This window comes from Martes martes, assembly GCF_963455335.1.
Source record: "Martes martes genome assembly, chromosome: 5".
In the NCBI taxonomy this organism is placed as follows: Eukaryota; Metazoa; Chordata; class Mammalia; order Carnivora; family Mustelidae; genus Martes; species Martes martes.
In genome coordinates, this window is record NC_137892.1 from 157,061,533 (window position 1) to 157,086,666 (window position 25,134).

Genomic DNA, 25,134 nt, shown 5'->3' on the forward strand with positions numbered 1-25,134 from the left:
TAGGAAAAGTTTTGTTGTTGTTTTTCTTTAAAGCTCTCCTTGGAAATGTGTCTTATACTTTGTTTTTTAGCGCTATGGATGCAGCAGGAAGGAAAGAAACATAAAAAAATATGTTGTGATGGTTACCCCACTGCACTTACGGATAAAAACAGAAATTTCTGGCCAAGGCATCTGAGGCCCTTCTTAGGATGTGTCCCCCTGCTCACCGACTTTAATCAGGGTTCCAGCAGGACATGTAAGGCACACTCAGCTAGGATTCTGGAGAGAATTTAATGAAGGTCCTTTTTTCCAAGGTGTGGAGAAAGTAAAGGGACTGAGCCACGGGTGGTCTGGCAGCTAGTGACTATCACTAGTGGAAGCAGTGAAGAGGAAGCAGTATTTCCAGAAGTCAGGAGCCATGGAGATGGGGCACTGTACCCACAAAGACCCTCAGTCCTATGGGCATAAGTGAGGACAGGGAACATGGGGAGCAGACACATCCCAACACTCTCTCCTCTCACTCTACCACCAATTCTGCCTTTGGTTGAACCCAGCTGCAAGCCAGAGGGTTTGGGTGCCTGGGACACTCAGCCCCGGGGCACAGTTGGGTTTTGGGGGGGTTTGTTTTGTTTTGTTTTGTTTTTTTTAAAGGAGAAATCCATTTTTTTTTAAAGATTTCATTTATTTGACAGAGAGAAATCAGAGTTAGGCAGAGAGGCAGACAGAGAGAGGGGGAAGCAGGCTCCTGCTGAGCAGAGAGCCCGATTCGGGGCTCGATCCGAGGACCCTGAGATCATGACCCGAGCTGAAGGCAGAGGCTTAAACCACTGAGCCACCCAGGTGCCCCTTGTTTTGTTTTTTAAGAGCAATGATAGGGTTACCTGAGTGACTCAATCGCTTAAGCGTCTGCCTTTGGCTCAAGTCATGATCTCAGCGCCCTGGGATTGATCCCTGTGTAGGGCTCCCTGCTCATTGGGGAGCCTGCTTCCCTCTCTCCCTCTGCCACTCTCCCTGCTTGAGCTCCTGCTGTCTTTCTCTATATCTCAAATTGATAAATAAAATCTTAAAAAAAAACAAACAATGGGAGTTGGTAGGAAACTGGAAAAATCAAATGCCTTGAATTCATAATTGAACATCAGTTTTCTTAAGAAACCTAGAAACAAAAGCACAAGGGGTTCCCTTGAGGCTAAAGCTTAGTGTCTACGACCCACTCTTGAAGCCCTAAGTTCATCCTTGCTGAAAATCCAGCTAAGCTCAGAGGGAACAAGTAGAGTGTCCATTCCACCACCCCTCACCCTATCTGGCCATGCAGACCTTTCTTGTACCTCCTAATTAGGCTGTTCTCTCTGCCTGATTTAACTTTTATGAGAGATTTGCTGTCCTGATCTCAGCAGTCCCATGAAAGTTCCTTCGAGACCTGAGACCCCTGCCCCTTTGTCCACTCTCTCCCCAGCTGTGCAGAGGAGTTTTACCAAAATCTCCAAGGATTTGTGGAATTGAATTCCAGGCTGGCTTACTCTCTCTAAGGCTTGAAAGTATTCTGCTAGGCAAAGAATATTCTGTTTACTGAATGGATGAATGATCAAATCAATGAACAACTAAAGGACTGAGTGAAGTAGTTGGGTCTTGATGACATCAGAGCACAAGATCCCAGGTCAGGAGCTCACTAATCACTCTCTTCTGTCAAAACAGGTAGTTTTCCTGGGTTCTTCACAAAGAAGTCACAGTGCAGGAAGGTGATATTGATGAACTCAGTCAAGTTCTCCATAGCTGAGATCTGATACCAAAAAAAAAAAAAATTAAATTAAATTAAATTAAAAATGCTAGTGGCAGGGCCCATTTAGACCACTTATACCAGAATCCCCAGAGATGGCGCCTACACATACGTATTTTTCTTAATTTTTCCATGGTGGATAGGAAAACTACCATTTTGGTGTAAGACTATGATTGCCCAAATGATATTTCCTTCTGACTGTTGAGAAATGCATTTTTTTTTACCCAATTAACTTACTAGTGGGCATCTACTATACAGCTGATCCTGTGGACATTAAGACTATCTTCATACCTATAAATCTTTGTGCTCTCTCTCTCTTTCTGGATCCCTGGATGCCTCACCCCCATTCCATGTCTAATTATTCTCATCCTTCAAGGGCCAACCAAAGACCCTCCCCCTCTTCCAGGTAGACTTCTGTGATCCCTTCCCTTGGTGATCTCTTGTTACATGAATTCTCATGGTACATCTTTTCTGGCCGTTGGTGGATTTTATCATATACAACCCAGTCATGTGAGTTTCACTTTTCACTGGACAAGGGCATGCTTTCTCTCTCCTCTCTCCCCAGATAGACTCTGCTATATTCACAGTATATCACCCAGCATGTGTAGCAGTCTTTTGTTTTCATCAGCATTCACAAAATATCTGCTGAAAAATTAAAACCATAGAAATGGCACAAGGAAATGGAAGTTTCCCCAAATCTCTAATTTGGGTAGAAGATTAGCATGGGGACTTTGAGGGGGAAGGAAATATGTTTGGAGGAAAATATGCAGTAATAAATTACAGATGGTATATATATGGAGTTCTAGAAATGCAACTCAGAAATACAAATCTGAGAGTGGTCAGCAGAGATAATAGTTGAGTCTTAATGTTCTTATCCATTGTCATCATATTTTCCATGAAAAATAACCTCGGAATAGAGTGTCTCTAAAAGGCAAGATAATTTGGACTACGAGAGCCTATATTTATATCCCAGCTCTTTCTCTCTTGTGTGTTACCTGTCCTTGGGAGAGTTTTGTAACCTCTTAAATCTTGAGTTACGAACCTGTAAAATGAAATCAATAGCAATACCTCTCTCCCAGGGCTGGGGTAAGGAATTAATAAAACAATGCATGTGACATGGTAATGGTTCAGTAAATGAGGACTTGTGATTACCATTGGTATTGTTATGTTGGGGCAGCAGTATGAAACAGTTTTGATTTAATGGAAAATAAGACTTTGTTTTAAAATTAGTGCGGTAGATACAGAAAGGATTTGTTTTAAAATTGCCCTTCATCTCAGTCTGGGTTTTGTTCAGTATTTTCTCCATGGACGATTATAGCTGCAAATTTTTAGTAGAGGTCAACAGAACTAAGGTTGCTAGAAAAATCATTTGCAAAAGTTGTTTCAAAGTGGAATATTCTTCATTCTATGAACCCAAATGACTTCTTAAAATTTCTCAAGCTACATGACCCGAGGCTAAAAAGAAACTGGTGAAAGATGAAAAGCAGAACATTCTCTTGTGTTCATGTGTGTTGTGCTTCAAAGGACTGCAAACCACATCTCCTCTCTCCAATTTCAAGTAGCAGATTTACGTGCCTGCCATCTGTCTGATTGTTCCTATGCATCATGGCCAGGCTGCTGACCTTCACTTTCACCTCCATATGCAATGCCGTTAGATGAGTGATTCACTGCTCTATGTCTCAGTTTCTTCATCTGTAAAATGGAAAGTGTTGAAGGTTTACATGAATTAATACATGCAGGATGATAGCAAAAATTCTGGTGTATAAGAAGAACTCAAAACTGTTAGGTATATTTGGCTGTTTTTCTTTTTTAATTTTTTTTTAAATTTATTTGACAGACAGAGATCACAAGTAGGCAGAGAGGCAGGCAGAGAGAGAGGGGGAAGAAGGCTCTCTGCTCAGCAGAGAGCCGGATGTGGGGCTCCATCCCAAGACCCTGAGATCATGACCGGAGCAGAAGGCAGAAGCTTTAACCCACTGAGCCACCCAGGTGCCCCATATTTGGCTATTTTTCTTGTGTTTTTTTTTGTTTTGTTGTTTTTTTTTTTTTAATTGTGCTCTTATTTTGGATGCCTGGTTCAGTCACACTCTGAAAATCTGAGATCCCTGTACGTGAACATCATCATGACTTGATAATGTCATTCATTCCATATTCTTTCATTCAGTAGCCCACTGGGAACTGAGCTCTCTTTAATCCCGATGATGTGAAAGCTGAATTAAAGTTCCAGTATGATTCCCAACTCTTGTTCTTCTCACTCTGCCACCAGTTTTCATCAAGGCAGCTTCTTGGTGGGAACCATAGGAACCAAGACTGCACTTTAAAATGTCCCCGATATAGAAGAGTGCCCCCAGGTATCTTCTTTGCAGGGGTTCTTAGCTAAGGATGCTCCCACAATTCAGTTTGAGTCTTTTTGCTGACTCCTGGCAGGAGGAGTGGGAGGATATGCTTGCTACCTGTAGCGTAATAAAGAAAACCTCAAGGAGATAGCCATCCTTATCTTTGTGCAAGGTTCTATGATCTCATATTTGCCTACTCGCTCTAAGCCCAGAGAGTTTGGAATGGCAGCCTGGGGACTTACCAAGAAACATGTAGGGCTTTGTAACTTCTAGGTTATGGTACTTAATACAGGTGAAAACAGCATAATACTCATGGTCATCCACACAGATAAAGTCATGGCTTTATGGTCAGTGGATACCCTGCAGGTTCAGGAATTTGCCAGGCTCTGTGTTTACTAAAGATGAAATTAGCTTAACTACTCATTTTGAGTAATATACGTGGTTTGCCAACTGCCATCTCCTCCAAAGACCACCAGAAAATCCTATAGATCAAGCAAAGCTTAGTTTATTGGATTTACTATAGTACTGGAGAATACTATCTTGTGGGAGTCAAAAGGAAAATTAGGTAGCATATTTATAAGGCCGTAGTCCTTGGCTGGGTGTTTTTAAGCTGGGTATTCCAAGGTTGGAAACAACTGGGATTGGGCAGAGTTTATAACATAATGGCTCTGGACTGGTGGCATGGGGAGACAGGGGTCATGAAATGAGTTTTGATAAGCAAACTATAATTTTTGATAAGCAAGCTGATTAATTTACGATCTGAATTCCAGAGGCAGATGTTTTCTAGAGCAAGCAGTTGGATTGGTCTGTCTCCATATCATTTAATCCAGGCCCGAAATTAGGGTGCTTTCACCTCCCACATTCTTAAAAATCATTCTATCTTGGATCTGACTGTCTCTGAATTTTTCTCTTCCTCTCCCTCTCTGATCCCCCTCTTTTTCTCACTTCCTTCTTCCCTCCCTTCCTCAATCATTTTTGAAGGAGGCAAAGGCAAACTTAACTTACTTTAATACGTGTGATTTGGACTGTACAAAACTACACAACCAAAGTATAAGAAATCATCTTTATTACTACACAGAACAATATGACAGTTGTCAGATAAAAGGACATATTCTTTAACTGCAGTCACTTTTAGAAAGAGAGGCCCAGGGCCAGGTTCCAGAGATTATAAAACTCAGCGTGGCTACTTTGGTGACATTGTTTTCAAGGTCTGGCTTACCCAAGGTCATTGAGGAAGGCTCTAGTTTCAAGCAAGCCCAATTTTATATTCCTAACTCTTCATTTCTTGGGAATTGAAAAATAAAGAATTCTGTGGTTCATTTACAAAATGCTGTGTTCTAGCATGAACCCATGACTTTCACAGGTTGTAACTAACAGACATTGACATCCTAGAGGGGAGGGAAATAGATCTTTTTTCTCTCTAACCCTCTTAGGTTCTCAAGCAGGGGTCCTGTCATTTATACAGGCAGAAGACAGATTAGCGAGAGAAAAACAGAAGTCTATTAACACGTTTATGGCACATACATGTGGGAGCACCCAGGGATGGGTAGCTCAAAGAGGTGGTTAGAGCTTGTGCTTATAGAGCATCGGCTAAACAAAGGGAAAAGGGCTTGGGGCTTCAGGGAGGGCGAGAGAAGTTATGGAAAGGTGATTAAGAAAAGTATGGTCAAACAGGTTGCATGCTAATCTTTGTTTACAGATTTAAGTTGGTGCTTTCTTCATTGGTAAGAGTCCTTAAGAGTCCTCCTCTTCCTGGTACAAAAGAGGGAGACATCTTGACAAATGGAAATTTCCTTTATAAATGTAAATTTCCTTTACAAAAGGACAAGTTGTGCTGACTGGAGAGTTTTTTCTACCTGGTGGTTGGTGCTCAGTGGTCTTTGGCTCAAATTTATCCATATGCCAAGGAACTGTAATTGGGGGTGGAATATTTTGGTACCCTTCACCTCCAAATTATTTTCAACTGAAATTTACTTAAAAATAAAATACCGTTGGAAGAACTTCTTCCTTCTTAGATAGGAGTTGCACTGCTTGTCCCAGCTGAAGATAAGCCTCATTTCTGATGACTCAAATCTGGCTTGTTGTCCCTTTACTGTAAACATTTACTGTAATTCCAAAAACTTAGATCTACAGAATCCAACTTGAAATGGAAAGAGGTTCACAGACACACCTAAGTTTTGATTCTTTCTTCAGAAAAAGTCACCATCTTTTGACTATAAAACTACCTTGTTTTCATCAAAATTAGTTGCTCTGAAACCAGTGAAGATCATTTCTTAAATCATTAATAAAAATTTTAAATGAATATGGGCCTCTTGCCTGTACTAATCTATACTGGAATAAGTGTGCACCGCTGGTGCTCAAATTTGAACAGCAGAGTGCTGCTGGGATCGTTTTAGTGTTGGAACGAGACAGCACCTCCACGTCCATGGCTTTGTCAATAACCAGGTTGTTTTAGAACTTCAGGAATTAGAACCTCTCAGCAGGGCCCAGGCAGACATTAATCCGCTCAATCCAGAATTTGCCTCCTTTGTAAAAGCAGATCTGATTTACTTGCTAATGTGAGGAACAGCTCAGTCTTCATTCATTCTGGAGTTAACCAAATGCTGTTCCTATTTTGAAAATAAGTAAGGATAATTCTGCTTGATTCTCAGCATTTAACACGTGTGTGATGCTTTTAAAAAGAATTCTGTATTGGAGCTAGAAGCCATCAGTGACAATCGTAGGGCGACAGTTTATGGTTATTGAGTCTGACAATCCAGTTCTTCTGCCTACTCCCCCCACACATTTATGAGCCGCTGCAGCGCTCTCCCATCTCCACACCACCTCTGTGAGACTCTCAACTCAGAAAGATTGGGTGAGTTGAATTCTAAAAGGATTAACCTTCACCTAAGCCCCGTGGTCACTGCAGTTTCTTCTCCTGGAATATTAAAGAGGAGAACTCAGAGGTCATTCATTCTGGCCAGCCAACTGCTGGAACTCTGGAAAGAAAACCTAAGGAGTTTTGGCCTAAGGAATTACCCATTTTCTTTTAATTTTTAAAATCATTTTTCATGATCTAAATTTAAGTTCTTTATAAATTAGGTGGTAGGAATCACTTAGCATCAAAAAATGGATTGCTCTTGGGGAACCTGGGTGGCTCAGTGGGTTGGGTTGCTGCCTTCGGCTCAGGTCATGATCTCAGAGTCCTGGGATCGAGCCCCGAATCGGGCTCTCTGCTCAGCGGGGAGCCTGCTTCCTCCCCTCTCTCTCTCTCTGCCTGCCTCTCTGCCTACTTGTGATTTCTGTGTGTCAAGTGAATAAATAAAATCTTAAAAAAAAAAAAAAATGGATTGCTCTTGGGGGAAGGTGTGCAAAAGTAAGACAAAGCTTCCGGGCGCCTGGGTGGCTCAGTGGGTTAAAGCCTCTGCCTTCAGCTCAGGTCATGGTCCCAGGGTCCTGGGATTGAGCCCCGCATCGGGCTCTATGCTTAGCGGGGAGCCTGCTTCCTCCTCTCTCTGCCTGCCTCTCTGCCTACTTGTGCTCTCTGTCTGTCAAATAAATAAACAAAATCTTTAAAAAAAAAAAAAGGTAAGACAAATCTTCCAATCTTAACAAAGAATTTTTTTTTGCCCACGTAGATCCCAGAAATACTGAAATTCCATTGATAAAATCCACAAAGGCTCTGTCACACTATCCAGCATCCAATCCTAGTTTCCTAAAACAATAATATATATAAGTACTTGGAAGATTTCCTATGATGTGTGACACTAAGTGTTTAAATTCTTCTCTATAGTACTGTTACAACCACCTTTATTACATGTGTTTTAAAACACTTTTCCACACGAATAACAGAATGACTGTCACATCCCCTTCCTCCAATTACTCTTCTCAAGGTAGCACATTTTTTAAAAAATAATTTTTATTGTTTTTGAGATATAATTGACATAATGCATTGTGGAAGTTTAAAGTGTATAAGATGTTGATTTGATACATTTGTATATTGTAACAGGATTACTACCTTAGTGTTAGCTAACCCACCTGTCATGAGACATAATTATCATTTCTCTTTTGTGGTGGGAACAGTTCAGATCTAATCCCTTAGATGGGTGGCTCAGTCGGTTAGGTGTCTGCCTTCAGCTCAGGTCATGATCCCAGGGGCCTGTGATCAAGCCCCACATGGGGCTCCCTGCTCTGCAGGAAGTCTGCTTCTCTCTCTCCCTATGCTGCTGCTCCCCCTGCTTGTGCTCTCTCTCTCTCTGTCTGTCAAATAAGTAAATAAAATCTTAAAAAAAAAAAAAAAAGAACTAATCTCTTAGCAACTTTAAAGTTTATAATACAGTATTGTTGTGTATGATCACGAAGCTGTGTATCAGATCCCCAGAACTTATTTATTTGCTCGTTGCATTTTTATGCCCTTAAACAATTAATTCTTAAACCCTTAATTCTCCCACCTCCCAGCTCCTGATGATTACCATTCTACTCTGTTTTTGTAAGTGTGGCTTTTTAGATTCTGCATGTGATATCATGGTATATTTGTCTTTCTCTGGCTTATCTCATTTCACATAATGTTCTCAAAGTCCATCCATGTTGTCACAAATGGCAGGATCACCTTCTTTCCTGTGGCCATGCAATATTCCATATATATATGCCCCATCTTCTTTATCCATTCATCCACTGACAGAGGCTAGGGTTGTTTTTATATCGTGGCTATTGTGAGCAATGTTGCAATAAAGAGAGAAATATAGGGACGCCTGGGTGGCTCAGTGGGTTAAGCCTCTGCCTTCGGCTCAGGTCATGATCTCAGGGTCCTGGGATCGAGCCCCGCTTTGGGCTCTCTGCTCAGCAGGGAGCCTGCTTCCCCGTCTCTCTCTCTGCCTGCCTCTCTGCCTACTTGTGATCTCTCTCCCTCTCTGTCAAATAAATAAGTAAAATCTTTAAAAAAATAAAAACTTAAAAAAAAGAGAAGTGTAGATATCTTTTCTATATCCTGTTTTCATTTCTTTTGGATATGTACCCAGAAATGGGATTGCCGGATGCTATGGTATTTCTATTTTTAACTTTTTGAGAACCCTTCATATTGTCTTCCATAATGACCCCACCGATTTACATTCCCCCAGCTGTGAATAAGGGTTCCCTCTTCTCCACATCTTCACCAACCCTGACCTCTTGTCTTTTTGATACTAGCCATTCTAACAGGTGTGAGGTGAGATCACACTGTGATTTTGATTTGAAGAGTAGTGTCAAGTATCTTTTCATGTACCTGTTGGCCATTTGGGTGTCTTCTTTAGAAAAATATCTGTTTTGTTCCTCTGCCCATATTTATTCAAATTATTTTTTGTTACTGAGTTGTAGGGGTTCCTTACATACTTTGGCTATACCCCCTGGCTCGATATATGGTTTGCAAATATTTTCACCCATTCCTTAGTGCCTTTATTTTTTTTTTCCTTTTCTTTTTTTGCTGTGCAGAAGCTTTTTAGTGTGATGTAGTCCCATTAGTTGCTTTTTTTACTTTGAACTACCTGTTGTTATAGCAACATTTTGGTAAAGTTTATCATTGACTTAAGGTCAGTGGTTTTATTTTTAAAAATATTAAATGAGGGTGGTATGCAAATCTTGTTGAGGCCACCCCATATACCATCTGGGAGAACTTTCAAGACAGCCCTAATTCAGAACCACACCTTGAGGGTCAAGACGGGGATAGTTGTAAGTGTTTCTATGATGTCCCCAAAGACTCAGATGCACACACATAGGTACCTGCATGCACACATGCACACACACACAGAAATGCACACACATATATGTGCACACATGCACACACTCATGCACACAGCATAGAACAAGTGTGGACACAGTGTCACGGGCCTCCAGATTTTAATCAGCCACCCTCCACACACCCAGGACTCCAAGTGTGAACACGTGGTGATAGAGGAAGTCCGTAACTCATTTGCCCCCATTCTTCTGCCTTCTCTCCCTTCTCCAGGTGCATAAATTTTCACTCTCAGAATAAGATGAATGACAGATTCATTTGAAAATAAATATTCACAAATACATGAAGTTAATTTTTAATTAGCTGATGAATTAAAAATGTTTAAAGCATTTATTTAAAAAGAATTCAGTACAACTTGTCTTTGGTTTGAGCCTTACCCATGTTTAGGGATTATGTTTTAGGTCTAAAAATTAAAAGCAAATGAAGGGGGTCACAGGAAAGACTTGCATAGCCACAGGCAATGTTTGCTTTTATCATGATTTAAGACTTAAGATTATTAAAATACATTTTTTGTCAAACTGAGTTTTTTTAAGGATATCCTGTACCTCTTTTAGGAAGAAAAAAACCTCCACAATTACCCTCGATTAAAATAAAGTAAGGGATCCAATGAAAGTAATTAAGATTTTATTAAAGAAATTTTAATAAACCAATTACTGCTCATGAATATGGATAACCTCAAGGAAAAGAACCACCCTGTGCCTGAAATAAAAATAAACTGTATTTTAAATATATTTAGTATACATAATTAGTTATTTAAATGTCTTCTCAACTGAACCTACTGTCAAAATTATATTTGGAGCAATAATAATTTTATACTGTAAGGGAAAGCTATTGAATACATATAATTAAAGGAAAGAGGCTATAAAACAATTTTATTGGAGATTTTAATCTCAAAGAAATTACCATATTTTCATGGGGTAAATTGAAATTTGCTAGTGACCATCAACCAAAATACTAAACCTTCTTTATGTTACTTTCAGATAAGAATAAATGAAGTAGTTATCATGGATAATAAATACCACTGTCAACTGAGTTTATTCCATTCTTTCACAAATTGGAATTTTAGTACTACCTTGGCTAATTTAGTATTATCAGGAAGTTCATAGAAGATAATTGCCCAGATGAAGCATTAGAGATAAGCCTTCTAATGCTAAATTGACTAATGTTTTCTAGTGATATAAATTTTTCTCTACTAGCTGAAAGTAGAATTTCCGTAGAGTCAAGGGTTATAATCTCATTGAAGTAACATTTCGTATTCTCATTTGGATTTGTTACTTGTAACGTCTGCTACTTTGTTTCTTTAACTCATGGCTTCATTTTGCCACACTGTAGCACTTAAGGAGTGTACAATGCTTGGTGCATGTGTCATCTTATAAGGGTCGATCGTCTAGTTATTGAGTCTTGTATTTATTTAGCACCTGTTTGGTGAGCACCTGCTATGTGTCAGACCATGTTCTATGTGCTATAGGTGCTCTATATGTTATGAACACTCAGACGCCTTGCTTTCATGTCTTGGCTGGGACCTTTTTGTGGGGAAGAACAGTGAACAAAGGGCAGAAGATCAAATAATAAAAAATCATGGGCAATAGGAAAATTAAAATAGGAGATCTGAAAGCAAGTGTCTAGGGAAGTAGTTTAGAATGATCCAGAAAACTTCTCTGAGTTTTGCACATGTAAGGTACATGTGAGCAGAAATAATGATCAGCCTTGGAAAGGTCTGGAGAAGAATGTTCCAGGCTAAGAGGGCAGTAAGTCTAAGAGATCTGAACTACAGATGAGCTTGTATGTTCAAGGAGAAGAAATATGGCCATATTGGCTACAGTAGAAGGACTGCTACAACAATGGAAGGATCCTGAGGGTAGGAACTTTTTGTTTTATTCAGTAATGTAAGCACAGCATCAAACAGAGCCTGGGACCTAGGTCCTTCCTATGCATGGAGTGAATAAATGAATGAGTGATTCAAGATGAATCTGGAGATGTAGGGGAATGCCTGACCATGAAGCTATAATAAGATGTTTAATTCTATTTGAAGCATAGCAGTATTTTTAACAGGTTGTGTGGTATTGAATATTGGCTCCCTAAAGGTGTCCCTGTCTTAATTCTCAGAGTCTGTGAATGCTATCTTAGATAGTAAAAGGGGCTTTGCAGATGGGATTAAGTTAAGGATCTTGAGATGGAGAGATTATCCCGGATTACCGAGGTGGGCTCAGTGGGATTACAAGTACCCTTATAGCAGGGAGGCAGGGGCATCAGAGTCCAGGAAGGGAATAATGATAATGGATGCTGAGGTCAGGGTGAGATGGTCCTCAAGACAAGGAGCATGGACAAGCCTTTAGAAGTCTAAAAGAGGGGCGCCTGGGTGGCTCAGTGGGTTAAGCCTCTGCCTTCAGCTCGGGTCATGATCTCAGGCTCCTGGGATCAAGCCCCACATCGGGCTGTCTGCTCAGCAGGGAGCCTGCTTCCCCCTCTCTCTCTGCCTGCTTGTGATATCTCTCTCTCTCCCTCTCTGTGTCAAATAAATAAATAAATAAATAAATCTTTTTTTAAAAAGGAAGTAAAAAAAGACAGGGGTCTGCCTTCAGCTTAGGTCATGATCTCAGGGTTCTGGGACCAAGCCCCTGTCTGGGCTTCCTGCTCAGTAGGGAATCTGCCTCTCCCTCTCCCTCTCCCTCTCCCTCTGCCCCTCCTCCCACTCTCCCTCTGCCCCTCCCCCCTCTCTGCCCCTCCCCCCACTCTTCCTCTGCCCTTCCCCCCACTCCTGCTTGTACTGTGTCACTCAAATCAATAAATAAAATCTTAAAAAAAAAAAAAAAGGAGTTAAAAAAGACAAGGAAGTTCTCTTACAGCCTCCAGGAGCACCACCCTGCTGATCTATTTTAGACTTCAGGCTGGCAGAATTGTAAGATAATAAATACATGTTGTTTGAAGCACTACTAAGTCTGTGGTAAAATAAAACACGATTATTCCACATTCCAGAAAGTGGCCATTTAATAAATTGCAAACATGAAGATGGATACATTTTTAAAAGTTAATCACTCAGCGTGCTCCCTTCAGCAGCACGGGAAGTAAAAATAATTCATCACTTATAATCTAAATTAAAATGCATTTTTTATTTAGTTGCAGTGTTTAGCCAGATCCTCCTTTCCAGATCTTCTGTTCTCTCACAGTACACTTTTATGAAGAGGAGAAGAGGGCAAGTGGATCTAAGTTCTAATGACAGGGGTAACTAGGAAAAAATTGTTGTGGAGGGGAAAAAAAATGAGTCCAGAGACAAAGAGAAAGGAGAGGGAGGAGAAGGGACCCCGTACAGTGTCTGAGCGTCAGGAGTCCAGGAGGGACAAATCTGGGTGGTTCTGGCTTGGCGTCTCTCAGGGGGCTGCAGCATCTGAAGGCTTAGCTGGGGCTGGAGTTTCCACAATCAAGGAGGTCTTCCCTTGGCTGTTGGCTGGAGGTCCCACTTCTCTGCCACATGGGCGGCCTCTTCACGCTAGCACTTGAAGCCCCCCAGCATGACAGCAGATTCCCTCTCAACAAGCAATCTGAGACAGGGCTTGGAGGAAGCCACAGCACCTTCTCTGTGACCCAGTCTCAGAAGTCAGCCACCGGGGTGCCTGGGTGGCTCAGTTGGTTGGGCGACTGCCTTCGGCTTGGGTCATGATCCTAGAGTCCCGGGCTCGAGCCGAGTCAGCCTCCCAGCTTGACAGGGAGTCTGCTTCTCCCTCTGACCCTCCCCCTTCTAGGGCTTTCTCTCTCTCTCTCAAATAAATAAATAAAATCTTAAAAAAAAAAAAAAAAAAGAGGAAGAAGAAGAAGCCACCCACCGGCACCTCCACCATATTCTATTGATCAGAGCACGTCTCTCCGCCCAGTGCTCAGTCACAGGGAGAAGGACTGAGCTCCACCAGGAGCAGGGGATGTCAAAAGTGAGAATAGCAAAAATGTTGAACCAGCACAGAAGAAGGAGGAAGGAATAAAGATCATTTCTCATTTCTTTATAGAGAATGCCCAGATATGGCGATTTTTTTCATTAATTCTCTCTCCCGTCTGCCAGGACTAATGGATGTGTGTGTGTGTGTGTGTGTGTGTGTGTGTGCGTGTGTGTGTGTGTGTGTGTGCTGTGTGTGTATAGGTATGCATATCTGTATGTGAGGGTGTGTGAGTGTGTGTCTGTCTGTAGCTGTCGCTACAGAGTTCCTGGCTGTTATCTACTTTTGACTTCTGCCTGCATGTCAGCCTCTATCTCCAACGGCTCCAGAGACTTGTGGTTCTACACACAAGTTTGTCTCTGTGTCCAGATAATCTAAACAAAACCCCAAGGTTTGAGGGCTCCCTGCAGCTTGTTGACTGAATTCCCCCCGAAAGAAGTTCTGCCACATGACCTCCACTTGACCAAGTTGTCACCCAAGCAGAGGTGATAAAACCTGCCTCTGGTCAGAGGTCCACTGCAGCTCTCCTGGGTCAGGAAGCACTTTGGGGTTGCAGAAGTGAATTACTCTAGAAAGTTCCAACACAGGGCCAAGCGCTGTGATAAGCTCTCTGGCACGTGAAACGCAGAGGAAGTCAGCCTGGAAAGGCACAATGAACGGGGAGTAGGAGACTTCTGACCATGCTCGGTTCTGAATGAGGTTACACTAATTAATGAATTAATGAGGAAAGTAATGGAGAGAAGAGCCCGGTAAAGAGCTATCTTGGACCATCTCCTTTCCATCTGTTTAATTCTTATCAGGTATTAGATTAGGCTATTCCATTTCCTTTGATTTTCCCCTCTCCTGATCTTTTTTTCTGATTTTTAGAAACTAGTAGGGGCATCCAGTCAGTTAAGGGTCTGACTCTTGATTTCGGCTCAGGGTGCTGAGATCAAGCCCCGCATTGGTCTCCATACTCTCCATACTCTTCAGCTGAAGATTCTCTCTCTCCCTCTCCCTCTGCCCTCACTCCCCACCACCATATTCACTCATTCACTCTCTCTCTAATTAAAAAAAATAAAACAGTAAAAATTGTTTTATTATCACAGAATGCCTTTAGATTCTTTTAAAATCATTGCATGTAAAAATGCAAAAATTTCTCCTTTACTATTAGTTTTTTGAGGAATTGTATTTTACAGCAAAACATATCACCCATATTTTAGAACATTTGCATGCCCCAATTTTCTTTTTTTAAGATGTTATTTATTTATTTGAGAGAGAGAGAGAGAGAGAGAGAGAGATCATGAGCTGAGGGATAAGCAAACTCCCCACTGAGCAGGGAGCCCAACACGGGACTCAGTCCCAGGACCCTGGGATCATGATCTGAGCTGAAGGCAGACGCTTAACTGTCTGAGAACCCCAGGTACACCTACATGCCTCAGTTTTGATGGGTTGGAATTTTCAAGTCAGGATTTCAGAATGAAGAAATTTTAATATTCTGTGTGTATGTGTGCATTGTATACTTAGAAGAATAGACGTAAACCCTTGAATGTGATACTTTGGAAAGTTATCCTCAAATCTGGGGTAGATATTAATTTCATTTTAATGTGCTTTTTAGTTTGCAAATCTATTTTATTAGAAAAAGTTTTTGAAAGATTGCAAATCAATATATTTTGATTATCTAAAATTAATAAAATATTTCTTAATAGAATGAATGCACAGCTCTACATATCATTTCAAACAAGATAAATGTATATGATAATATTGCTAGCATTTCAAATCCATCTGAATCAGGATATATTTGGGGGCACTTTCTGTGTACAACGGAGCATTTTTTGTGTACCCAATTTACAATACTAGTGGCAATGCAAACCTGCACACAGAAGTTTCTAGAAAATGGTCTATACGCTAAAGCAAGGTGGGAAAAATCCTTTCTGTAAAGGGCCAGATGATAAATTGTTTAGGCTTCGTGGGTCGTAGAGTTCCTGTCACAAATATTCGATTCTTCCCTTATAAGACAAAGACAGTATGTAAGTAAACAGGGAGAGCTTGTTCCAATAAATCTTTATTTACAAAAACAAGCAGGCAGCATTCGCCATCAGGCCAACCCCCTATAGTAAAGGACTGATTTATATATAGTGGGCACCAAAAACATTTTATTTCCCTTGCATTTACCTCCATAAAATTCCTAGCAAATGTTACTTTGAAAGAGAGTTGAAAATAGTTTGTCTCAGGATGGCTGGGTGGCTCAGTTGGTTAAGCATCTGCCTTTGGCTCAGGTCATGATCCCAAGACCCTGGGATCAGGCTCCTTGTTCAGTGGACAGCCTGCTTCTCTTTCTCTCTGCCTGCCGTTCCCCCTGCTTGTACACTCTCTCTCTCTCTCTAACAAATAAATAAATAAAATCTTAAAAAAAAAAAAAAAGGTTTTGTCTCTACAGTCACATTTTTATAGAACTGATTTAAAACTGTCTCTTCAGTGATTAACAGTCCAACATTATCAGCTTTCAGTTAATATGATTAATGCCCTTGATAAGTTCAATGTATGCCATGAAAAATACTAATAAATTTCAGAAATACCTGTGTTCTTTTGTTCTATTCATAACACAGTAGATGAAACACAATCTTGTCTTAAAATTTAGTGAAGGTTATTAATAAACAAGTAACGTGGAAGTTGTGTTTCTAAAGACAACTATGATATTTTATGCTCAGTATCTGGAGTGATGATGTCTATTTAGATTAATCTTGAGAGACAATAAAATCTTTCTTGCATAAAAAAGTAGAATATGATTCTGTTTCTTTTACCTGTATGTGTTCTGTTTTGAACAATAACAATAAATTCTTTAAAAGCATTTTCAAATATTTTAACTTCTATGCAATATTGATGACCTTTTCTAAACTTAATCCCATTTTAAGGTTTTGTTTAAAAATATATAAAAGCCTAAAAAATTCCCCCCAACCTGATACTTTTGCTTTTACTCTGCCTATGTTAATGACTGCTATAGTGTGTCCACTGCAGACGTGCCCTCCACTTTCTCCTGCTCTCTGTCCTCAAGTTACATCAGCAAGACCAATCTCCAGGTCTTCCACGAGCATTGCTTTTTGAGAAGAACTGACAAAGCTGTCACAAGTGACAGTAAATTTAAATCGCTTGTTGATCCCATTGTCATCACACCTGGTTCTGGATGTTCCTAAGGTCCCACGTCATGGTGGCTGGTTCTGAATGGATGCCAAGTCCATCAGAATGTCTGTATGTGCATACTGAAGTCTAGGATAAAACTAAGATGTCCTGGGAACCTGGGTGGCTCAGTGGGTTAAAGCCTCTGCTTTCAGCTCAGGTCATGATCCCAGGGTCCTGGGATTGAGTCCCGCATTGGGCTCCCTGCTCAGCAGGGGGCCTGCTTCCCTCTCTCTCTGCCTGCCTCTCTGCCTACTTGTGTTCTCTGTCTGTCAAATAAATAAATAAAATCTTCAAAAAAAAAAAAATAAGATGTCCTACTGGTTCGTAGCTTAGAGAACTTTTGCAGCTCTAACCATCTTGGTTAGATTTTGGATACTTGGTCCCGTTATATTAATAGTAAACAGAAGTCTGGTTGGTCCATTCAGATCAGAGTTCAACCTTGTTACTCATCAGGATGGGACCAAGACAATCATAACACAAGTCCTCTGCCCACTTGTCAGATTTTCACGGCGCCCCTTCAATGGGTTCTCACAGGTGTCCTAAAATTAAGGGTATGCTCTAGGGCATGTACTTTCGCTCTCTTCGTCCGTCCTGTCCATGCTGTTAACTTGATGAGGGAAAACCCTTTGGAGAGGAGAAGAGTGGCCATCCCAAAGCTCTGTGTCTGTGTGTCTTGCAGGAGTCCTGTGGAACCTCTCCTCTTGCGACGCACTCAAAATGCCAATCATCCAGGACACTCTGGCGGTGTTGACCAACGCCGTGATTATCCCCCATTCTGGCTGGGAAAATTCGCCTCTTCAGGATGATCGGAAGATACAGCTGCATTCCTCACAGGTGCTGCGAAATGCCACTGGATGCCTAAGGTGAGTCCCATCCTGGCGGCCTCCTCCCACTGTCATACGCTTTCTGTTTCTCTAACTTCAACCACCGTTTATTGATGGTGTCCCAGAAGGATGAGCGTTGATTTGGTAACGGAGGATAAGAAGTTAGAAAAACCATTTCTAAGGAGGTACGAAGGAGGGATAGGCATCTTCCACTATAATTTTTTTACTTACTTAACATGTTTTCTTGGGTCTGCGGCAAAAATTCAACATTTCATTCCCACCAAAAATAGTTTTTTAAAGACAATAGTTCGCAGTAATTTCTTATGTTGTATTATATTATGCATATAGAATATCCAGGCAGGCCAGCTGGTTGGGGGAAGGTCTATGTATACACATGGGGATCTAGTTAACTATCTTTGTTAGTTTTGTTTTTTATTTTTAAAAAATTTTCTGTGTGACTGCCAGAACATATAATTGCTTAGAGATAACTTCTTAATAAAGCCTATTGTACGAAATGTTTTCTTTAAATAATAAGAGTAGCAAATATGTTCTCATTCTCTCTCAGTGTGTTTTTACAAAAATCATCCCCCAGAAATCTCTAGAGATGTCTTAGAATCATCTTTACTTTTGTTTAATTTTTGCTCTTAGAAAAGAATGTAATCATCAAGATACAGTTTTCTCTGGAAACGGTACTCCCAAGGATGCTGTATTTTGTACCGAAGTTGGAAATCTCTGCTGGATAAACTTAATGATGAGTTGAGGGCAAAAGGGTGACTCTGAAGTACACCCAGTCAGATAATCTATATTTCAAACATAAAATGTACAGGATTGTTTTAGCTGGGCTGCCTCAAAGCTGTCATTTCTCCTACAGTTGATTGGTTTCTAGGTGCAAAAACCAGTCTCTGCTGAGGAGGAACAAAATCACCTTGGTGACATTAATAATAATTATCTCATGAATATTTATAACAATGCTCCCAACCTCCGGTCTTGAGAGGAGTGGTGTGTTTGTGTAAATGTGCGTACATAGAGGGAGATAAAGTGAGTCTGCCTCCCTAAATATCGACGTGCATTCACAGACAGGAATAGGAAATCCTCTAACGATTTTGCTTTTCCTCAAGGTCATGAAATAATGATCTCTGGACATGATTTCTATGGCAAAGCTTTACCATAAGCCAAATTTACAGTTCTCCGAAACTCCCTGTTGAGACGTTTATTTTATAACCTCTTACAGTCTGTTATCCTTCAGAAACCTCCTGCCCCACCAGAAAAATTATAACTCCTTCCAAAGCTAAAACTGTAGGCACTTCTCGCTTTTTATACCTTATTTTTCTAGTTCAGTTATTTGTAATTATTATAGTAGGGTTTTTTTCCCATTCTGAGCATCTTTGACTTATAGTCAGGAAGGGAGGGAGGGAGGGAGAGAAAAAGGGAGGGAGGGAGGGGGAAAAGAAAACGGTCTGTCGTTCCTAATCATGGGAAAAGTGCCTCAGAATCAATTGTAGAAGTATGGTCAGTGAAGACCTGGGTAACTCTGTCAGTTAAAATTCTCTCTGAATGATACAGTAATTATCATTATGTAATGTCATTACATTATGCAATGATACATAATTACACATTCAAAATGTTTGCCTAATGGAGTTAGGCCACTGCCATTAAGAGTGTACATTCAGCACTATTTGATGAAAAGTCAGATTAGGAAGTTAGACCGAGGAGGTTCATGGGTCCACCTGGCAGGTCACCCGGCTGAGTTTAGCATCTGGACTGTGACCTAGAGCGAAGGTAGGTCAGATCAGGCTGACTGTCTGTCCCTCTCTGTTCACACACACAGATGCTTGGCTTCAGCTGCCGAATGTGGCCAGCAGCAACCACAACAGAGGAAGCCGAAAAGGGAGACATCTCATTTAGAGAGAGTTTCATGTAGCCAAGTGGGTTTTCCTTAGTCAAGGTGCAACCACGGTTAGGGGTTTATCTCTTAGTTCTGAGTTGCCTTGTGATTGGCAAAACAAAATCCATCAGTATATGGTGAATACTTAACTTCCGCCTTAATCCGTTGACATTCTGCCCTTCTACGGAAAAAAAGAATAATTTCTCCTCTTGTTTGAATGTGTTTGCGAACCATCCCACAGTGATAAGCAGGTTGAACTAAGAGAGGAAGAAAATAGCCTTGGGAAAGGGCTAAATGGCATTTGCCATATACTTAGTGGGTATGAAGTTTCCAGAAATTTCTACTAATACTTGGTGTTGGCAACACACCGGAACAGTCACAAATGTTTTTCATCATGATGGAAGTTTCTAGATTGTAAGTTTTGAGGTTATATACATTCTTGATTTTTCCAAGAAGGCTTAGCTTTTTATTTACATTAAAGATATTACTTTTTGTGCTGTTCCTACCTTGCAACAGTGCTATCTACCAGCATTTGCTGAGCGTCTGCTCTGTGCCCGGGAGGGACCCGGGAGGCAGAAAAAAACAAGTCCCAGCAAAAGTCCTCCCGGAACTGCAGAAATGATTTGAATACACTCCTTAAAATGTAAATTAACAACCAGATTGTCTGAATTTATAAACTGGATCTGGGCTTGTACCTTGCAAGGAATATTTTCTTCTATCAAAATATTTAGAAAGAATGCGGTGCTTTCATGCTTCTTAAAGAAAAAAAAAATCACAGCAATTGTTCTTTTTCATTTACTAAATGTATATTGTATATAAAGTGATATGGTGAGTTTGTGCACAAAAGGATATAGCGAGTTCGTATAACCTTTGCATACTTTGATCCAGCTTATTAATTTATAGCTTTGATTTTGAAAGTTGCCTAAATTGTATAAAATGCCACATTTGCATGTTATCATTCTTTTTGAATGCATCATGACCACCTCCATCATATCCCATGAACTCTGGCTAGAGCGTTAAGTATATGATTCAGAAACTTGTTTAGCTGGTAACTGACAAGCAGCTGCTTTTGGTCTACAAAACGTATCTGCCTGCTCATGGGTGTGTAAGGAATTCAACAGATGACTCTGGAAAGAATGGTGACTAAGTTGGTACAAACCACATTAAGTGTCACAACGGGCAAACAAGTCAGTTCCTTTCATTTGGTTTCTGGGCATTTCACTATGAAGGCAAAGAAAATGAGTACTCTTCAAAAAAAATAATATAAAATATGCACACAGTATTTCTTATTCTCTTCCTTTTTTAGATCTTATTCCTTATTAGAGAACCATTTTTAAAAGCTAAGGTGTGGGGCACCTGGGTGGCTCAGTGGGTTAAGGCCTCTGCCTTGGGCTCAGGTCGTGATCCCAGGGTTCTGGGATCGAGCCCCACGTCGGGCTCTCTGCTCAGCGGGGAGCCTGCTTCTCCCTCTCTCTCTCTGCCTGCCTCTCTTCCTACTTGTGATCTCTGCCTGTCAAAATAATTAAATTTAAAAAAAAAAAAAAAGCTAAGGTGTTATTGTTGAGGACATCCAGTTGTATTAAAATTCTTTTCAAGTATTTACTTTTATGTGTTTCAACTTCTAGAAATCCTCCACAGCCTTTAAGAATCAGGAGTTACATATAATTGAATCCTTGTCATAATTATACATTTTATAAATTTATTTTGACACTGTGATTTTCTCATTACCATTCATTATCAAATAACACTTGGAATTTAAAAAATTACAAGTAGCAATGTACATGAGTCACTATTTAAATATTTTTGATATGTGAGATATCAGTTAAATTTAATTTCATTAGCTGTCCTCGGGTGATATTTTCACTAATATTGAGTTGGGATGGAAACTCTCCTTTCTCATGAATTCTAGAGAAATCGGAGAATGGAGCTGTTGTGTGTGTGTCTGTGTGTGTGTGTGTGTGTGTGTGTGTGTGTGTGTGTGTGTTCGTTCATTCCAAGGTTTGACCAGGCAACAAGATATTTATTAATGACTTTTATGCATTGTCAATTGAGACAATATTTTCAAATAAAATTAAACAAATATTTTGATTCCTAAAATCCCTCTCTTCCAAGGACCAGAAATTTCTGCTTCAAATACATTGCTTATTCTTGTATTTATTTTATGTTCAATAGCTCATGGTTAGTCGGTTGGGAAGCCAGTACTTGAACTTGCATCCTGACTCCTGGTCCAGACCATCACCCCCACCCCCCCGCCCCGTTTCCACACGGAGAGGAAATACAGTGCCTCGTGAGGTGACAGGAACCAATCTGTTCTCGGAGCAACTCAACCAACCACCCAACTGGTGGATGGACTCACTCCCCTTCGTGTTGGCTCCTTTACTTTGCTTCTCAACAGCTCCTGAGTAGCATCCGCTCCGCCGGCATCCATCCGATTTGCCTGAAGTTGCCAACTGTCTCCCCACTCCTCCTCCTTTCTTCCTCCCTAGTCTTCTCTCCTAAGGGCTCAAGTCTGGAGTGGGAGGCACCCTGGAGAGTTAGTCAGGAGCCCCACGTCAATCCCTTCTCTCCACCTCCACCTTAAATCTTAATTTAGACAATTAGTCAGAGCAATGGATGCTTTTTTTTTTTTAAAGATAAGGCTGTATTTTAACATACCCTAGATAATAAAGTTGATGTTATTTTTCCAGTACTCAGACTCTTCTATTCTCTTACTGATCACTTAATTCTCTCTTACTGATGTCTCCACTCTTTTCCCGGGGTAGTATTTCCTACCCCAGGTGGCTTTCAGCTCCAGTAAGAGCTTCTGGTAGCTTCTCACTAATAGAGAGCATTATTCTAAATTTTTGTTTCTAGCAGGATTCAAACTTGTTTGTGTCGTTTCAGGGTGGGAAGCTGAGGTTAAGAATTTCAGCAATTACTGTTCTAAAAGAGATCACCTTTTTATCTTTCAGAAAGAAAAAAATATTATAAATGCAAATTGTACCACTCATAAACGTTCAAAAGCTTATCAGGGGGAAATTTAAGTTAGATAAAAAGCCTAAGCCTTCCTAAGCTAAAATCTGGAACACTAACACTGTCCAACCTTTGGATAATTCCATACAGTCTTACTAAACTCTGTCCAGTTTCTCAAACCTTCTCTTTGGCAATGATGTTGTACCAAAACTGATGGTGGTACCGACCCCTCCCCGTCAGCCTTGATCACGGGGCACACTCAAGAGGAGTGTTCCAAAGAGAAGAGACTCTTGCCTTTGACTTCTCTAAAAAAGCCTGTTAAATCTTCATGGGAAGATGTCATATCATGTTGACATAGCAAAAATTTAAGCACATACAGAATAGAAAATGAAAAGTTAATGCCCTTCGTCCTTTTCCATTTAAAATTCATTTTGGGGTAGGAAATGGAATTTTTCAAAAGCGAATCTCTATTTGTTCCTGAGGTATCTATCTGTCACTGAGGAAAGGATAGAAATGGAAAAAAAAAAAAAAAAAACTCTTACATTTTGTTGGCGGAACGAGTTGAGAAGAATGATGGTGGCTGGATGGTGGGGTTCCGGGTGGCAGTGACAGATGGGGCCAGCAGAAAATACAGCTGATGGCGATTAGCGTGGGGTAGGCTTCCTCTCTGCAAGCTTCCTTCTTGCAAGGAAGTGTCCACCCCAGACGAACACCTACACTCCCCTTCTTCCTCATCCCTTCCTTTTTACCAATGTTTGTCTTTTGCTCCAGTGCTGTGCAATTTAAGCTTTAATTTTTAAATAAAAGCCATTTTAAAACATGGCCTAAAATGAATGTGATAAAATGTTAGATAAGGCTTAGGCTGGAAGTATGCATATGGGTTAGTTCTTTTTCCTTAACCTTATGATCAGAGTCCTCCAGGAAACTACTCTCCTTTGGCCTCAATCAGGCAAGTCAGACCTTGAAAGAAATTCTATTCTGTATTCACGATGGCTTCACTGTACAACATATAATCAAATACTTTTCCTAACTTTTGTCCAAAGTAATCACCCTCAACCGAAATACATATGGACCAACCACAGCCTGATTGCTGAACAGTGAAGGTCAGCCTGGCTCAGCCTGTGGACAAGCTCTTTAGGCTGAGATCATTGTAATGGGTTAATTAAGTGCCCCCCCCCAATTTATCTCCACCAGGAACCTCAGACTGTGACCCTATTTAGAAATAGGGTCTGGGATGCCTGGGTGGCGCAGTTGGTTAAGCATCTGCCTTCAGCTCAGGTCATGATCTTAGAGTCCTGGGATCGAGTCCCGTATCGGGCTCCCTGCTCAGGGAGGAGCCTGCTTTTCCCTCTCCTCCCCTCTTATGCTCTCTCTCGCTAGCTCTGTCTCTGTCTCTTTCTCTCAAATAAATAAACTCTTTAAAAAAAAAAAAACAAGAAATAGGGTCTTCGCAGATCAAATTATTTAAATTAAGATGACATCATACTGACTTACGGTGGGCCCAAATCTAACGGATGGTGTCCTTAGAAGAAGACAACATACCCACTAAGGAGAAGGCCATGTGAAGTCAGAGGCAGGGACTGGAGTGAGGCAGGGATAAGCCTAGGAATGTGCTGGCATTACAGAAAGCCACTAGAAGCTAGGAAAAGGCAGAGAAGGAGTCTTCTCCAGAGGCCTCAGTGGAGGCCTGACCCTGCTGACACCTGGATTTTGGACTTCTAATCTCTCAAACTCTCAGAGTAAGTTTCCCCCACCCCATTTGTGGTGCGTTATTCCGGCTGCCCTAGGAACCTCCTACACTCACCCTAGGAAGTAGTGCCGAGGGGGCCTCCAAAGCCAGCGAGCCACCGGGAAACACAGCAGGAGGAGGGGGAAAAACTGCCAATAACTGAGAGAAGCTGCCCCTCCCAAAACCGTGTTCAGCTCAGAACAAACCACCCAGATAGGGAGTGTTGTTTTTCTTCTCTAGGCCATCGTCCTCCATAGCTCAGGTGCAAGGTCAAACCTCCCTTGCATGGGATCGGGTTCTGTAAGCCCAGGTGTGGCTGCTTCACCCCAAGGAGATTCACCTGAAGCCTCTCGACTGAGTCGCAGTTGAATAAGGATTTCCCCACACGTGGACCTGGTTTCTGGGTTTTCTATTTCTATTTATGAACCCACGTCCTATTTCCTCCAGTCTTTAAACTACCTTCTGAAAGTTTCGTGGCTCTGTGTGATGCTCTAGACAGCCAGAAGTCATTCTGGGCCCTTGAGCAGGGCTCTTGACACGATGGAAGGATCATATAAGGAAGCTGTCTCCTGGAGCTGAGTGCGGAATGAGTGCTTTCTAGATTTTGCATGAAACATGACTGCGTTTCCCATTTAAAATAGCACAAATCAATATCTTAAAAATCCCTGTCGTTGCCATTATCCTGACTTCGGAGTGAACTATAGGTGAAGCCTTGCTGAGTATCCCTTTTTACCGTTTCATCTGCCGGCTCAGTCAGACAGCTCCAATCTGTTACCGTATGGCCGTGTCCCGTTTAGCCATGCGTGCTTAGGACTCTGTCTCCA

The 25,134-nt window shown here is 41.1% G+C and overlaps 1 protein-coding gene across 2 annotated transcripts in view; it reads left to right on the plus strand.

Moving 5' to 3' along the window:
• CTNND2 (catenin delta 2) overlaps positions 1 to 25,134 on the plus strand; it is a gene marked incomplete at its 5' end in the record, with an annotated part of 906,977 nt that overhangs the window by 722,274 nt on the left and 159,569 nt on the right. For both annotated transcript variants that reach the window (XM_080804204.1, XM_080804205.1), the window contains one exon: positions 17,600 to 17,783. In XM_080804204.1, the coding sequence (XP_080660330.1) occupies positions 17,600 to 17,783 (184 nt within the window). The remainder of the gene's footprint in view (positions 1 to 17,599; positions 17,784 to 25,134) is intronic.